This window comes from Gekko japonicus, unplaced genomic scaffold (genome assembly GCF_001447785.1).
Source record: "Gekko japonicus isolate JY-2015 unplaced genomic scaffold, Gekko_japonicus_V1.1 scaffold1209, whole genome shotgun sequence".
Classification (NCBI taxonomy): domain Eukaryota; kingdom Metazoa; phylum Chordata; class Lepidosauria; order Squamata; family Gekkonidae; genus Gekko; species Gekko japonicus.
The window spans coordinates 472966-490687 of NW_015162516.1; the positions used below are offsets into that span (position 1 = coordinate 472966).

At 43.5% G+C, this 17722-nt stretch overlaps 1 protein-coding gene across 1 annotated transcript in view; it reads right to left on the bottom strand.

Annotated features, from left to right (window-relative positions):
- KIZ (kizuna centrosomal protein) overlaps positions 1-17722 on the bottom strand; it is a 133821-nt gene that overhangs the window by 92701 nt on the left and 23398 nt on the right. The window contains exons 2-3 of the mRNA XM_015406210.1: positions 6671-6833; positions 5111-5200 (exon numbers count right to left, since the gene is read on the bottom strand). Of these exons, the coding sequence (XP_015261696.1) occupies positions 5111-5200; positions 6671-6833 (253 nt within the window). The remainder of the gene's footprint in view (positions 1-5110; positions 5201-6670; positions 6834-17722) is intronic.

Here is a 17722-nt window from a genome sequence, read left to right on the forward strand (position 1 = left end):
CCCACCGAAGTGGTCCCTATTTATCTACTTGCAATTTCTTGCTTTCGAACTGCTAGGTTGGCAGGAGCTGGAACTAGAGACGGGAGCTCACTCCGTCATGCAGCAACTCAGGTCTCGAACTGCTGAACTACTGACCTTCCACAGCCTGCAGTTCAGCGTCTTAACCACTTGAGCCACCGCAGCTCCATTTATTTAGCATCCATTTATTTCAATGGGGGTTGCACACAAGATCCCCCTATTGGATTGTGTCCCCTTTTTTGCCATCAAGTCACAGCTGACTTAAAAACATAGGGTTTTAAAGGCAAGAGGCGTGGTTTGCCATTGCCTGCCTCCACATCACAACCCTGCTATTCCTTGGAGATCTCCCATCCAAATATTAAACAAGGCCAACCCTGCTTAGCCTCCAAGATCTGACAAGACCACGCTATCCTGGGCTATCCAGGGCAGTAGTATGTCCCTACTAGTACATACTGGTGATGACTACTTTGTCCTTAAGCATCCTAGATCTTTACCAAAATCATTAGACATGGAAACACTTAATATTTTTACTTTTTAAAAGGCTCTAGAAGATGGCTACCAACTAGTGGCCTACCAAACAGAAAAGAGCAAGCAAACAGGAGTCTATGAGGCTGTCTATGCAGAGACAGACCGCAGGGCTCTGACGAAGAGGCCTTCAGGCCAAGGTCTGTTCTCAAACTTTCTGCCAGAGATCCCTGCTGGACTGGATGGAACCTGGCTCTGCACTAGGATACAGAGGATGGTGAAGTGTCGTTGATCCACAGCTTTTAAAAAACTCAGTTCCTACCAAACTCTTATTCGACAATCATAGTAAGGTAAGTTTATTTAAACTGCATGAGAAGATACTATAAGATACAGGCTTGGAGCCTACGAACAAGTTCCATGCGCAATCGATAGATTCTGCGCAAACAGAAGTGCTAGCGCAAGAGGAAGCACACTCTGTGACAGAGACTATGCACACGCAAAGCTTGTTCACAGGATCCAAGCCACTATCTTCCACATGAGAAGACAAAACTCACTGGAAAGACAATAATGCTAAAGAAATTGGAAGACCCACCATGAGACAGATTGAGTCAACAAAGAAAGCCACAGCCTTTGGTTTGCAAGACCTGGACAAGGCTGTTAATAGGACATTTTGGAGGTCATTAATTCATGGGGTCACCATAAATCACAGCTATTTTGAAACTGAAGGATTTCCAAAGCAGTTTGGGATCTGGCACAGAAGTCTATCATGGGGGGGGGGGGGGGGGGGGGGAATGACAAACACATCACCGGGCATGCAGAAGTTCACACACACATTATATTCTTGCCAGGCTTACAAAAATATTACGCTTTTAAATACTAATATTATACATTTTGGACCCATTCCAGCAGCTTAGGGCAGATAGCAATAACATCAATGAACTATGCAAGGACTAGTACAAAGCCTGCCATTATATTAAGCAGAAAATTCGGGGGGTGGGGGATGACACTATACACTGCAAAAGTGCAAAGACAATCTGAGGGGGAGTGAAGGCTGAGCAGTCACAGGAGCAGATTTTGCTCTTACTGTGTCGGTGGTCCAAGTGCAACACTTATTCCCACAAGAGTGAATGACATTATCTCACAAATGAAAGACACAGCAGCACCCAGAACACCACGAGGGGAGGGCGGGATAAAAATCCAATAAAATAAACAAACAAATAAATAATAAACTAACCTCATCATCCTGCCCCCAGTATTTCCAACACTATGTGGTAAGGGGCAAGTTTTGGGTCTCCTCTCAGCCCATTCCCAGAAGGAATTTCTTGGTCATCCCTAGAGTATGATGGAACACTTCCACTACAGGCCAAGGGGAAGACGCTGCGGGTTCAAAACCCTGCAAGTACAATAGCAGAGGTGTCTAGTCTGACGCTTCAAAGGGAAGGTGAAAGGCCTGTGGGCATAAAAGGTCTTTCCCATCAAGGCCTACTGGAATATCTGTATTACTGTCCTGATGCTGCTCATGTCAGTGGACTAGTACAGAACTTTTTACAGACTGTGCCCACCTCGGAATGTCCAAGCAGGTTTCCTTGTACTAAATCACACAGGCAGTCCAGTCACCAATTAGAGTTTGTAACATTCTGGAAAAGGGGATCCTATTATGACTATGGGGAAAGGTCTGCACACCTTACACAAATATGAAGAGCGGCCCACCAGTCGCTGAAACAGTGGCAGCTGAGAGTCCAATATCTCCTTCTGGTGAGAAGACCATCAATTAATCGAGCCCAGAACAACAGGCAACCATCACTGTGCCCCTCCCTTCTCAGCACAAGTTCACCGTGGTTGCTACAAAAAGATCTAGCTATTTGGGGACCAACTGAATGCAGATTTCCAGAGAACAGCAAGGAGAAATAAGGAGGCCTTCCTGAGATAAGGAGGCCTTCCTGAATGAATAATGCAAAGTAATAGAGGAAAACAATAGAATGGGAAGGACTAGAGATCTCTTCAAGAAAACTGGAGAAATCAAGGGAGCGTTCCATGCAAAGCTGGCCATGATAAAGGACAAAAACGGTAGGGACCTAAAAGAAGCAGAAGAGATTAGGAAAAGATGGCAAGAATACACAGAAGAACTATACAAGAAAGACCTCGATGTCCTTGACAACCACGACGGTATAATCACTGACCTCGAGCCAGACATCCTGGAATGTAAAGTTAAATGGGCCTTAGAAAGCATTACTAACAACAAAGCTAGTGGAGGTGACGGGGACGGCAAAGGATGAGATGGTTAGACAGTGTCATAGATGCAACGAACATGAAACTGAGCAAACTTCAGAGGACGGCGGAAGACAGGAGGGCCTGGCGGGATCTTGTCCATGGGGTCGCGAAGAGTCGGACTCGACTGTGCGACTGAGCAACAAACAAATTTGTGGACCATTTTTGTAACACGTAAATATGCACATGTTTACCGCCATGTCACAACCAACTGATGGTGGCCCCAGCAAGCGGCTTCCAAGGCAAGTGAGAAGCAGAGGCGGTTAGCCATTGCCTTCCTGTGTGCAGTCTTCCTTGGCGGCTCCCCACCCAAGTACCGACCCTGCTTAATTTCCAAGATTTGATGAGATCAGGCTACATCATGCAGCCTACTCTCCATTTACGTAATAATAGGGGTGGGGGATTCTGTTCCTTAGCTTTACTCCCCCCTCTTTGAGAGAGAGAGCAGTTGTTCAAAGCATAAGCCCCGTAAGCCTTAGAAATAGGACAGGATGTAATTTTTGTAAAAATACCATTTGCTAGGATCCAGAAGACTGCAAGAGGAGCTTCCATATCCACATGGAGACTCTTCTTATTGCCTTTTACCCAGAAAAGCCACTCCTCAGCAAAGGGACCCTTCAGACAGTGCATGATGAGACCGGGGGGGACGGGACAGAGAGACTGACAACCCTGCATTCAGCAGTGGTTGGGCTATTTGGATCCCATCCGTTTTTAATACAGCGCTTTCACTGTACCTAGTACTTGAAAGAGAATAAACACATCTATAAATAAGCAGCCATAGCAACAATTGACATTATAGGTGTATGCCAGTATTATAGGCGTTCCAGTATTCAGGTTAACCGTGCGATTACAGCAGCAAAGTGATGCGGTTTTCTTGAAATCAAGAACTCTACTAAAGACAAATATTTTCAGAATGTATCTCCAAAAAGAAAAAGAAAGTTAGCATTTCATATATGACTGAACTGAATGCAATTCATACATTGTTGAAGGCCTGCTTATATAGGTCAAGGTTGGTGAAGCTCATTGCTCTGTATATTTACGAAGAATGGCCTAAATTCAAGGTTTTCCTACTTTTTAAAATCTACAGCATGAGGGAAAAATATCTATAAACTCAGATTAACGTCTGCTAATGCAATGAAGAAAGAAAAACGAAAACCTTCCTCCTATTTAAAAAACAACAACAACATACATGCACGCACACACACACAAAATAGTGCAGCCTCTGTTTCTTTTCTGATAAGAGTCTTAAATACCAAACAGTTAAATGCATAATAACATTTACTGGCAGCAAGACAGCCTGCTTAGCTGATACATAAAGCAGGTAAAAGGAGGAAAAGTTAATTTCTTGGCTGAATGATTCCATCGGTAGCTATAGGGCAAACTAGAAAGTCTTTTAGTAAAGTAGCAGTTGATTCTTCTATCAATCTGCAACACACATACTCTTCCAAGGAATGCATTAAATATGAAAATCATATCCTGTTATCATCTGTTTCCAGCTTTCCGCCAGTAAGCTTTCCTTAATGAATGCTCTAGCCTAAGGGACAAGCATGCTGTTGGCTTTTCTGAATAATGGAGAGATGCTCCCCATTCTGGCTTATTACAATATCGACTAGCTGAGGGGGTTTCACATATAGTCACAAGTGACTACTCTTGCCAGCATGCTCCAAGTTATTACAAGATGTTTTTAGACATTTCATCTAAAAGAGCTTTCCTGCTTTTAGGGAAGAAAAACAGCTCTGGTCTTGAACTGTATCATTTATATGGAGATAGGAGGAAGGATTAGAAGCCTGCATTACTGCAGATATATAGCAGAATATATTTAAGTATTCCTTGTCAGCTTTTGTCTGTGGTTTAGATATGCAATCTTTTCCCAGCTTTTATGTGTGTGTGTCTTCTGGAGGTGGAGGGAAGGTCAAAAGGTACAGAATTATAAATGCTACATGTTCATGCTTTAAGTTTAGAGACGGTTTCTAGACTTTTCTGAGTTTAGAACAAGACCCGCGAGACAAAGTGCAGAAGGGGGTCTCCTCCTGTTTCCTAATTACACGGTGAATAATTACACTATTGCTTTTCCCGGCAAGTGTTGTGCAGTTTAAACTGAATGGTGAAAGGAACCACATTTAACATAGTTTTGCAAAGAAGTTTGAAACAAAACGGAATAAAATAAAAACCACTAAGAGCTTCTCATTAATAAAGATTATGGGCAGAGTCCAGCCAGAGCAAAGCGCTTTTAAGACCCATTGATTTCAATGACAGAGACTTCAATGTGTGCTTAATTTCCCCCTCAAGATCAATGGGACTTAAATGTTTTAACGTTAGTTGGATGTAGCTTACCTGCTTCAATTTTTTTTTCACTTACCAGCTGCTTAACATTATCTTCCCCATCATCTTTTAATGTACTATTTTTCTGAAGTGCCAGTCTACTTTTAACTTGTCTTTCATACTCTGCCTAATACAAAGAGAGAGAGAGAGAGATTATAAATTAAGATTAAACAAACCAATTTTGTTTATGCAAATTATGATCTGGCTAAAATTACGCAGGTGTACTTCCCATGGATACCAGCTTGGGTGAAGCAAAACTGTTACATTCTCCCACCGAGATCAGTGGAATGTCAGAACACCTTGATTCATCTGACCCACACATAAGTATAAAGAGTTATAAATACATACCACAAAATTGTAACAGGAATATTTAACAATACACACACATAAACACTGAACAGTGGGGAAGTTTTAATTTTCATATGCAAGTATCATATGAATTTTCATATGCTCATAACAGCTCAAAAACAGCTCAAAAATTCAAATACCTTTAATGCAAAACCCATTACCTCAGCATTTACAATATTATACAATTTTGTCCTTCACGTATGAACAACCATGTGCCAGTTCTTCCATATACACTTATTTCGATATTTATACTCCACTTTCCTCCACAATGGGTACTCAAAGAGGCTTACAACATTGTTCTTCCTCACAGCACCAGAGAGTGGCTGGCCCAGGGTAATAGAGTGAGTTCTCATGGCAGAGAGGGGATTCGAACCTGGGTTTCCCAGACCCCATCCCAGGCACTAGACCAAACTGGCTCTCTGACACTTTGGAAATAATGATCTTAATATGTTAGACAGCCAGATACTATTCTAAGGGGAAAGTTTCATACCACCTTCAGAGTCTAGGGACTACACACAGATTCCGACAAGGCAATTTCATTAGAGTTTATGGCTTCAGATGAAATAAATGCAAGCAGCTACCCTTGAAAAATTTCTTTCAAGTCAAGATTGTGCCGGAGCTAGGCATTTACAAAAAGCTAAACACTGAACTCAACATCAAAATGAATTTCAGCAAAATTTAAGTGCTGATGGGCCAGAGACTAGCAAAAAAGGACGACACGGCTACATCTGCAGTAAGACAACCCACCATTTCAAACAAACACTTCTTATACCACGCTGGAAAACAAAACACATCAAGGGAAAACAAAGCGCACAGCAGGGCAAACATCCATCAAGGCCGTTCTAGAATGCTTCAACAGCCAGTAAAATTAAAAATCAGATACCACACAGAGAAAAGGCATCACAAGGAATTTTAACGACACACCAAGAGAGATTTTTACCCAAGCCCTCTTTATTATTTTAAGTCCAATTTAATTGGCCATAGAACCAAGGTATCAGATACTTGGTGGGTGGAAATACAACGGGATGGGCAGACTATTCAAAGTCCTCTGCGCTCTCAATATTCCCCCTTCCCAAAGCTGTGAGGGCACCTTGGCTCATCCCAAGAAGTGGACAATTGCATTTGTGACACAGAAGCCAACCAATTATTCTAAAAGAAGATGCTAGGACTGCCTGGCACAACAAGTCCCGGCACAGTCTAGTTTCATCAACAGGATTGTCGGTATTTATTACAGAACGGAACATAATACCTTCAGCTTTTGAAGAGACTCTGACCTCGAAGCAAACTTTCTAATATGAGCTTCAATACAATCAAATTCTTTCAACAAATCTTGGTTTCGGAGCAGAGATTTTTTCTGACGTTCACATATTTCTTTTAAGTATCTTTTAAGCTTCGTGTGTTTCTGCTTAGATCTACAAAGGGACAAAAAAAAATTAAAAGCTGTAACGGTAAAAAGCTACATGGCACTGAATTCTTTCTATCGTTTTATTTTCAAAAGATATTTTTCTGCCCACAGTTTGTGACGGAAATTCTGTCTAAAAACCCTTAGAAAATCTGTGGATGAAGAATTCCGGTATATTAATATTTTAGTCCTTTTCGCTTTAAAAACAGATATGAGATTTTCCTCAACAACCTGCTAAAAGCCACAGTTTTTTAAATTGGTTTTTTAAAAATAAATTAAGGACCCAGTCTACTCTAAATGCAAGCTTGAAGGTTCCCCAATGCAGCCCCAACTCCAACAACCCATTTCCCCACCAGCCACCTATAAGCACACACAGAGGCAGCTAAAGAGGCCATTACAAAGAAGAGGAGGTCCATACATGCCATGTCATTCAAATTACTCATACTCTGAAGGATCTCTTATATGGTGTAATAAGGGAACTGCACCCACATCAACTGGATTGGGCCCCTAAGAATTTTTAAAGCACTGTAAACAACAACATAGCAAACTCTGATTATCATAATTATCATTAAGAACCCCCCCCCAATACATAAATAAATAAATAAATAAACTGGCTGTCCTCTTTAGAAAACCACCGGCATGATCCTGCCAAAATTAAGCACTTTTAAGTTAAACCTTCTCAATCAATTCAATGGAACCTAAAATTGCTGAATTTTGGCTGGATTATTCCTTACTGTTTTCCAATATTTTGCAGTTTTAGAAGGGGATTACCGATTTTAATTCTATTAATGACAACACACTCAACCCATCCGTACTTTCTGAAAAGATTCTCCTTCATCCATTTAAATACAGCAACATTTGCTCTTTATCTTAGAAGATTTCCTGCGTCATTACACTTTTACACATTCCAGTTTCCTAGCAAAAAATCTTACTGGTTAAAATAAAGATATTCTCAAGTTTCACCTTTGTTTTACCATAGTTTTTGGGTAGATTTCATATACAACTATAATTTTATGTTTTAAAAATGGTAAAAGAACAGAACCGGTCCACCGGTTCTATGAAGACCTACAACACCTCCTAGAACTAACACCAAAAAATGATGTCCTCATCATCATAGGGGACTGGAATGCTAAAGTAGGAAGTGAAAAGGTAACTGGAATAACAGACAAGTTTGGCCTTGGAAAGCAAAATGAAGCAGGGCAAAGGTTAACAGAGTTTTGTCAAGAGAACACACTAGTCATAGCGAACACCCTTTTCCAACAACCTAAGAGGCGACTCTACACATGGACATCACCAGATGGGCAACACCGAAATCAGATTGACTATATAATTTGCAGTCAAAGATGGAGAAGCTCTATCCAGTCAGTAAAAACAAGACCTGGAGCTGACTGTGGTTCAGATCATGAGCTACTCATTGCAAAATTCAGACTTAAACTGAAGAAAATCGGGAAAACCACGAGGCCATTCAGGTTTGACCTAGATCACATCCCTGATGAATATACAGTAGAGGTGAAGAATAGATTCAAGGGTCTGGATTTGATAGATAGAGTGCCTGAAGAACTATGGACGGAGGTTCGTGACATTGTACAGGAGGCAGCAATCACCACCATACCAAAGAAAAAGAAATGCAAGAAAGCAAAATGGCTTTCTGATGAGGCTTTACAAATAGCAGAGGAAAGAAGGAAAGCGAAAGGCAAAGGCGAAAAGGAAAGATTTACCCAACTGAACGCAGATTTCCAGAGAACAGCAAGGAGAGATAAGGAGGCCTTCCTGAATGAACAGTGCAAAGTAATAGAAGAAAACAATAGAATGGGAAGGACTAGAGATCTCTTCAAGAAAATTGGAGAAATCAAGGGAGCGTTCCATGCAAAGCTGGCCATGATAAAGGACAAAAACGGTAGGGACCTAACAGAAGCAGAAGAGATTAGGAAAAGATGGCAAGAATACACAGAAGAACTATACAAGAAAGACCTCGATGTCCTTGACAACCACGACGGTATAATCACTGACCTCGAGCCAGACATCCTGGAATGTGAAGTTAAATGGGCCTTAGAAAGCATTACTAACAACAAAGCTAGTGGAGGTGATGGTATTCCAGCTGAGCTATTCAAAGTCTTAGAAGATGATGCTGTTAAAGTGCTGCACTCCATTTGCCAGCAAATTTGGAAAACGCAACAGTGGCCACAGGATTGGAAAAGATCAGTATACATTCCAATCCCAAAGAAGGGCAACGCCAAGGAATGTTCAAACTATCGCACAATTGCACTCATATCACACGCTAGCAAGGTCATGCTCAAGATCCTACAAGCTAGGCTTCAACAGTACGTGGATAGAGAACTACCAGAAGTACAAGCTGGGTTTCGAAGAGGTAGAGGAACGAGAGATCATATTGCCAACATTCGCTGGATTATGGAGAAAGCAAGAGAGTACCAGAAAAATATCTACTTCTGCTTCATTGACTATGCTAAAGCCTTTGACTGTGTGGATCACAACAAACTATGGCAGGTCCTTAAAGAGATGGGAGTACCAGACCACCTCACATGTCTCTTGAGAAACCTGTATAAGGGCCAAGAAGCGACAGTTAGAACCGGATACGGAACAACTGATTGGTTCAGCATAGGAAAAGGAGTACGACAAGGATGTATACTGTCACCTTGCTTATTTAATATATATGCAGAGTACATCATGCGAAATGCTGGCCTGGATGAATCACAAGCGGGAATTAAGATTGCTGGGGAAAAGATCAACAACCTCAGATATGCAGATGATACCACTCTAATGGCTGAAAGTGAAAAGGATCTAAAGAGCCTCTTGCTCAGAGTAAAAGAGGAGAGCGCAAAAGTGGGCTTGAAGCTCAACATCAAAAAAACTAAGATCATGGCATCCGGCCCCATCACTCCTTGGCAAATAGAAGGGGAAGTCGTGGAAGTAGTGACAGACTTCACGTTCCTGGGATCCCAGATCACCGCAGACTGTGACTGCAGCCATGAAATTAAAAGACGCCTGCTCCTTGGGAGGAAAGCGATGGCGAACCTAAACAGCATGATAAAAAGTAGAGACATCACCCTGCCAACAAAAGTCCGCATGGTCAAAGCAATGGTATTCCCAGTAGTCATGTATGGCTGCGAGAGTTGGACTATAAGGAAGGCCGAGCGCCGAAGAATAGATTCTTTTGAACTATGGTGCTGGAGAAGACTCTTGAGAGTCCCTTGGACTGCAAGAAGAACAAATCAGTCAATCCTCAAAGAAATCAACCCTGACTGTTCCCTGGAAGGCCAGATAATGAAACTGAAGCTCAAATACTTTGGCCACCAAATGAGAAGGGAGCACTCACTGGAAAAGACCCTGATGCTGGGAAAGATTGAAGGTCAAAGAAGACGGGGACGGCAAAGGATGAGATGGTTAGACAGTGTCAGCGATGCAACGAACATGAAATTGAGCCAACTTCGGAGGACGGCGGAAGACAGGAGAGCCTGGCGGGAGATTGTCCATGGGGTCGCGAAGAGTCGGACCCGACTGTGCGACTGAACAACAACAACAACAACAACAAAAGAACAGATACCTGTCACTGTAAGGAGACACACAATATTATATGAACACAGGGTGGGAGAATTTTATAACCAAGGAAATAAAAAATTGCATTAGTTCTTTCATTCTGCCTGACACAAACACTGTTTCCCATTCAAAGAAGTCCCCCTTTCCCACCAACAGATATACAGCTTTCTGGTATTTCTTAGGGCATGGAAGAAACCCTTGATCCCCCCCCCCTTTTGTTCATTTCCTCCCCCTCCCCTCAAAAAAACAGATAATCAGCGGAGAAATGAAATATCCACAGTATTAACTTGAATGCCCATTCTAAATGCAGACTCACAAATAACATGAGAGACCCCTGATGACGAACAGATCTTTTCAGTTTTGTCCGAAGAAGTCTGTTTTGCACAGCTTACACTTTGAATAAAACTTTGTTGGTCTCAAAGGTGCCACTTGACTCAAACTTTGTTCTGCCGCTTCTGACCAGCATGGCGACCCACCTCGATCTGAATTTTTCAATGTAATCACGCTGTTGCCCAAAATGTTGGGGTGCCACATTAACAGAGTCATAGATGTTAACAGCTAAAGGCAGAACGGATCCCTGCACCAGAGGGGCTTCTGGGGTGCTGCCTGGTTTTTGCCACCTGGCCCATTAAGGTGGCAGAAGCGGCTGACCCACTGGAGCGTTTGGCTCTTCCATGGGTTCCTGGCCTATTTAAACAGGCTCTCAGGCTGAGGTGTGAGCCAAAGAGGTCTTATCCTGTGACCACGTGAACATCAAAACCCTGGATGTGACGAGCTGCAATAGACTGGAGGATCCTGCTTCCTGCATGTGGAGTGAAGCTGAGCCCGGACGAGGGGATACATTTCTGTTCCACTGAGATTATCTCCCCCCCCCCCATCTGACGGATCCAACAGGTTTTTAGATGGCATTAGAGGATCTTCCTGCTGGTATGGTCAGTGCTCCTGTCGAGGCTCTGGTTGACCTCTGGGATGGGGAAATGACCTGGGCAACTGACACGATTGCACCTTCTCTCAAGACTAAGAGCCCGAGCTGCCCTTTGGTTTACTGAAGGGCTGAGAACGATGAAAATACAGAGGAAATGGCTAGAGCAGAGGTGTCGAACTCATTTGTCACGAGGGCTGGATCTGACATAAGTGTCACTTTGTCGGCGGGGCCATGAGTGCCATAAAATGCAATGCCAGGTACTGGAGACATAAACTGAACAAAGGATAGCAGCTAGCAAGCTCTGAGTTGGTGTCTGGTGGATATGTATGAAAATTCAAAAGTTTTGGAAAGAAGTACATACTATCATGGTACGAATTCTTAGAAAGCCGATTCCTTTAGCTCCGGAGATATTTTTACTGAACATAATGCCGGACAACTGGGAAAAGGCAGATGAACATCTGCTCACCCACTTGCTCACTGCAGCAAGAATTACTTTGGCAAAATATTGGAAGCAGGAAAATATCCCAGAATTGGAGGAACTTATAGAAAAATTTACAGAGATTGCAGAAATTGATAACGTAACAATGAGGTTACAAGGGAGAGAAGAAAGTACTTATAAGAATATTTGGTTAAAATTTTATGAATGGCTGGAGAACGAAGTACAGGAGGGATAATCAGTTGAAATGTGTATTGATATGATATGTTTTGTTGACGAGAACAGGGGGGAAATTGTGTATGAAGAATCCTATATGTTGTTTGAGTTTGTTGGAAAAATCAATAAAAATAAATAAATGTCACTTTGTCGGGCCAGGCCATGAGTGCCATAAAATGCAATGCCAGGTAAAGGTAAAGGTTCCCTTGCTCGAAAGCCAGTCGAATCCGACTCTAGGGTTGCGGTGCTCATCTCCGTTTCAAAGCCGAAGAGCCAGCGCTGTCCGAAGACGTTTCCGTGGTCATGTGGCCGGCATGACTAAACACCAAGGCGCACGGAACGCTGTTCCCTTCCCACCAAAGTGGTCCCTATTTATCTACTTGCAAGTTCTTGCTTTCGAACTACTAGGTTGGCAGGAGCTGGAACTAGAGACGGGAGCTCACTCCGTCTTGCGGCACCCGGGTCTTGAACTGCTGAACTACTGACCTTCCACAGCCTGCAGTTCAGCATCTTAACCACTTGAGCCACCGCAGCTCCGCAATGCCAGGTACTGGAGACATAAACTGAATAAAGGATAGCAGCTAGCAAGCTCTGAGTTGGTGTATCCTCGATGCAAGGCCTCATGGGCCGGGAGGGGGTGCAAAGGGAAACCGTATGGGCAGACTAGAGAGCCAGCAGCGCAGCACTGGGCAGACGCTCCCACGCTGCTTGACTGCTGCAGATGAGGTTGTTCCGCCATGCTGAAGCCACAATCAGAGTTGTTCTGCCCATTCCGCCTCAAGCAGTCTCCCGTCCCCTCCCTTGCACTAGTTGCTCGTGGGCCACACAAGAGCCCTGGATGGGCTGGTTCCGGCCCCCGGGCCTTATGTTTGACACCCCTGGGCTAGAGCAACCATGGGGAGAAGAACCCAGGACGACTGCGACAAGGCCCGGGCTAGAGCTCATTTTTACAGACTACTCTGTAGCAGTGATGGTGGCAGAGGAACACTATTTCTCCATCACTGTTGCAGCCACACAGTATAGACCTACAGAACAATTCTGAGTGGTCACGGACCTATTGGGTTCTGGTTGACAGGAGGAGGTAGACTGCTCCGCAGCCCACTGTAATCATTCTGCTAAGCACTTTACAGGTGAAATCTCTCACGTCTGTTCCAACTTGGGCTCTGCACCAGAAGCAATAGGATCAGACGGTTCCAGTCTGTCCAGTTGGCCGAGATACCTTTCAGTTTGCACAGTCTGAGGATGTGGACAGGATTCTTGGGAGTTTGAGACCTATCATGAGCTTGTAACACATTGCCCCTTCTGGGTGCTAAAATCTGCCGGGGGCTGGTGGATTGGGTCTGGGAGCAGTGTTCCCTCTAAGCTGAGTTAGTGTGAGCTAGCTCACAGTTTTTTAGCCTCCGGCTCACACATTTTTGTCTTGGCTCAGGAAGGAGGGCTCCAGAGCAAACTAACTTATGCAGTAGCCAAATCACTCGCTCACAACTTTAATGCCAGTAGCTCACAAAGTCGAATTTTTGCTCACAAGACTCCACAGCTTAGAGGGAGCATTGTCTGGGAGACAGTAAATATCTCCCTGAAGAGACTCTGTCTGGAGCCTATCATGAGGGCAACCCCTATGCCTTACCTTCCCCACCTATTCAAGTATAGGAGAGTGTGACGACCTCTTCTCTGGGGAGGTCTGGTTTTACTTTAAAACCGTTCTTTATATTTTGCTCTACTGGGTAATCTGGCTGCCACCAGGAAATTTTAGGCTTTCCAAACCTTTATACTTTCTTCTTCTGGTTTTGGTATTGTGACCCAGGGTCTTGGCTTTCGAGGAACTATGTGTTTCCTGAGGAATAATGGATCAGGCTTCTGGGATAAACTTAAAGAAAAAGGATTTATTTGAAGAACAGAGTAAGAAGTTGTTTAAACTGTAACTGTTTTGGAAATCGGTATTTGTAAGTACTTAGGTCAACTGTATCACACTCTTTGTAACTTTGACCCTTTTTATGAACTGTAGATTCACTTTACAGATATAAACTCCTTTCTCTCTCACACTGTCATGGCTCAGCACTTTCAGTTCTCTCTCAGGGATTTAGGCATATAACGTAACACCCTTTCATATAATGAACTAACTCGTCCCACACAGGGATGGGTCTCTCCTCTCATACACAGAACTTAACCGTCTGCTTAACACAGAGACTTTTACTTTTATATTCAACACAGGAAAACTTCTCTCACAGAGACCTCAGGGCAAAACTCATATCAACTGCTTTTACACAGCCCTCTCTGCTGACTGACTAACTGTTTTTCTGTCCTCATCAACTGTCAATCTCCCACAGTCACTCCTGATAGACATTCAAATCATCCACACCACAAAACCCCTCCCCCTCTCTGTCACTCACCAATCATATCACTTGCCTGTTTCCAGCACTCTAGAGTATCATCACAGCCATACAAACCAAACTTTTAAAGACACACACACAAATAAACATGAAATTGTTACAGAGAGTGTTCACGCTAATGTGCTGTGACTCACTTCCCTCAGCCGTCCTTGAAGGAAAGTATAAAAAGATGCCCTATGAAGAAAGGGTTTGCCCCTGCTGTAATGAAGGCATAGAATTGCTAGACCATGTCCTGTTTGACTGTAAGGTGTATAATAATATCCGTGAATCCCTTCCTCTGCCTGTGTTGTTACCTTTAAACAGCAGACAGAGATCGTGCCTTTTGAGGAGCTTTCTTTCAGAGAGGCACCATAACCTTACTTACCAGGTGGCGATATTTGGCTGGCTTCTTGCAAGGCATTGGAAAACTGTGATCACTCAAGTAGTGGATTGTTGAGATTTCAAACTTCTTACTAGACACTGTAGTGTTCTACTGTATTTTGAATGACTTTATCATGAGGTATTGCTCAAACTGTATTGTGAACAGTGTTCCCTCTAAGCTGAGTTAGTGTGAGCTAGCTCACAATTTTTTAGCCTTTGGCTCACACATTTTTGTCTTAGCTCAGGAAGGATGGCTCCAGAGCAAACTAATTTATACAGCAGCCAAATCGCTCGCTCACAGCTTTAATACCAGGAGCTCACAAAGTAGAATTTTTGCTCACAAGACTCCGAAGCTTAGAAGGAACATTGATTGTGAATGATTTTATTATGGCTGTATTGCCCCAATGAGGCATTTTATTGTCTGTGATTTATGTTCTGGCCATAGACCATGAATAAAACCTTCTTCTTCTATCTCCCTGAGGGAGGGGGTGGTCATTCCTGCCTTGAAGCGGGCAGTGATGTGTCTGTTGGATTCTCTGGACTAGGTACTGCCAGGGAACCACGGAAAAATAGCAGAGTGCACAAAGGCACTCAGCAGAGCTTGGGGCTTGGTGTGGCAGACTTACAAAGTCACACGGAGTCAGCAGTTAGTTCTTAAAAACTAAGTAACATTTATTAAAGGAAATACATGGTTGAGAGTGCAGGTAAGAGATGGATACAGATTACCTATTCTAACTAGCTAGATGGTGTTGGATGCTGGACGCATGTCCAGCCTCCATGGTGCAAGATGGAGATCAAGCACCTTCTTCGTGCATGGAGGAGAGAAGAGAGAGTGTGGGGGTGTGGGAGCGGAAGCAGAGGAAATTGCCCCTAAGAGTAGCATTCTACTTCAAAGGAAAGGACCAGATAGCAAGAAGGAAAGGATGCTCTGTGTGTCCTGACCTCTCTATCTGTCTAAACTCTTTGGTGCCATCTTCTCAAGTCTGAGGCAGGAGACAGCGCCAAGTCCTCCACTTCTAACAGTGTCCAGTCCTCAAAATGCCTGTTTTGGACCCAGGAGAGTTGAATAACTACCATTCAGTCTCAAATGCAGTCCTGAGCAAGGTGACAGACCGAGTAGTGGCTGGACAACTTCAGGCATTCCCGAATGAATCGGGTTGTCAGGATCCATTCTAATCTCGTTTCGTGCCTGGTTATGGGACTGAAAAGGTCTTAGTTGCCCCGGTGGATTACATGTGCCAGGAGATGGACATGAAGCTGCAACCACATTGATTCACCTGGACCTCCAGGCAGCTTTTGATACCACTGGTTGTTTGTGGTATCCTTCGGGATTGCATTTCAGGACTGGGACCTGGGAGGCATGGTTCTGCAGTGGTTTCAGTCCTACCTGGAGGTTGGTTCCAGAGTGTGGTGCTTGGGGATTGCTGCTCTGGAGTCAGTTTTGGAATGGATGGGGGCCAACAAGCTGCAAACTTAATCCAGACACAAAGGAGGTGCTCCTGGTGGGGGGAAGGTCTGACCTAGGAAATGGGTTATCTCCTGTTTTGGATGGGGTTACACTCCCTATAAAGGAGCAGGTTCATCGCTTGGGGGGGTGATCCTAGATCCTGTACTCCTGTCGGATAAACAGACGGCAGTGATGGCTAAGGATGCCTTTTACCAGCTGCAACTAGTGAGCCTTTCTGGGCAGGAAAGACCTTATCCTGTGACCACATGAGCTGTGGTGCATGCAGGAAGAAGATAAGAACACACCAGTGGGTAGGAGGAAAAAGGAACAAGGGGCAAGGTTGAGAGTTTTATTAGATCTTCTAGATCCCATGTTCACTGTGGTTCATGCCCTGGTTAACATCTAGAGTCATCATCATCATCATTTTATTACGGTCTAGAGTAGATTACTGCAATGCAGTCCACGTGGGATTACCCTTGAAGACTGTCCGGAAGCTACAGTTGGTACAGAATGGTACAGAATGCTGTGGACAGAGTACTGACTAGAGGAGCTCATAGGAGACCATAGGGGACCATGCCGCTCCAGTCTTGTTCCATCTACATGGCTCCCAATTTGCTTCCACATTCAATTCAAGGCGCTGGTTATTGACCTTTAAAGTCCTGTACAACCTGGGACCAACACACCTTAAGGACTGCCTTCTCGCCATAGAAACCTACCTGTTTACTCCACTCATCTTTGGAGGCCCTGCTTCAGTCGCTCTACCAACTGAGGCTAGATGGGTGGTGACTCGAGAAAGGGCTTTCTTGGTTGTGGAACCAAAATCTCAGAATACCCTCCCCAAAGAAAATCATCTGTCTGCCTTTACCTGTGTCTTCTGCCAGTGGGTGGAGACCTTTTGTTTCATTTGGCATACCCCCAATCAGTGTTCCCTCTAAGCTGAGTTAGTGTGAGCTGGCTCACAGTTCTTTAGCCTCCGGCTCACACATTTTTCTCTTAGCTCAGGAAAGATGGCTCCAGAGCAAACTAATTTATGCAGTAGCCAAATTGCTTGCTCACAACTTTAATGCCAGTAGCTCACAAAGCAGAATTTTTGCTCACAAGACTCCACAGCTCAGAGGGAACATTGCCCCCAATAACAGTTTTTACCTCCCCCCTGGTTCTGGTGCTGTATGTTTATTCATTTTTATTTACTTACTTTGTTTTTAATTGTTCAAGTGTTTTTATGCTTTCATGTTCGCGCCCTGGGGACTCTAACTGGACAGAAAGGTAGCTTACAAATATTTTAAACAAACAAATTAACAAACATAGAAATGTATAGTTATAAAGCAGGCGAACAAAAGAGGAAAAATAGTTAATATCCCTGTCTGGTAGAATACTCAATTCAATCCTCAGCTTTAAGTACATGTAAAAAAACAAAGATTTCCAAAAACTGAAAACATCTTTTCACCTGTCCCACATATAAGCCTGGTAGAATAATTACTGTATTTCTTTATAGGAAACAACTCTCAATACCCCACATTTTAAACAGAATCTTATTGTTACAAATCATTAAGAAGGGCAAAATGGCAGC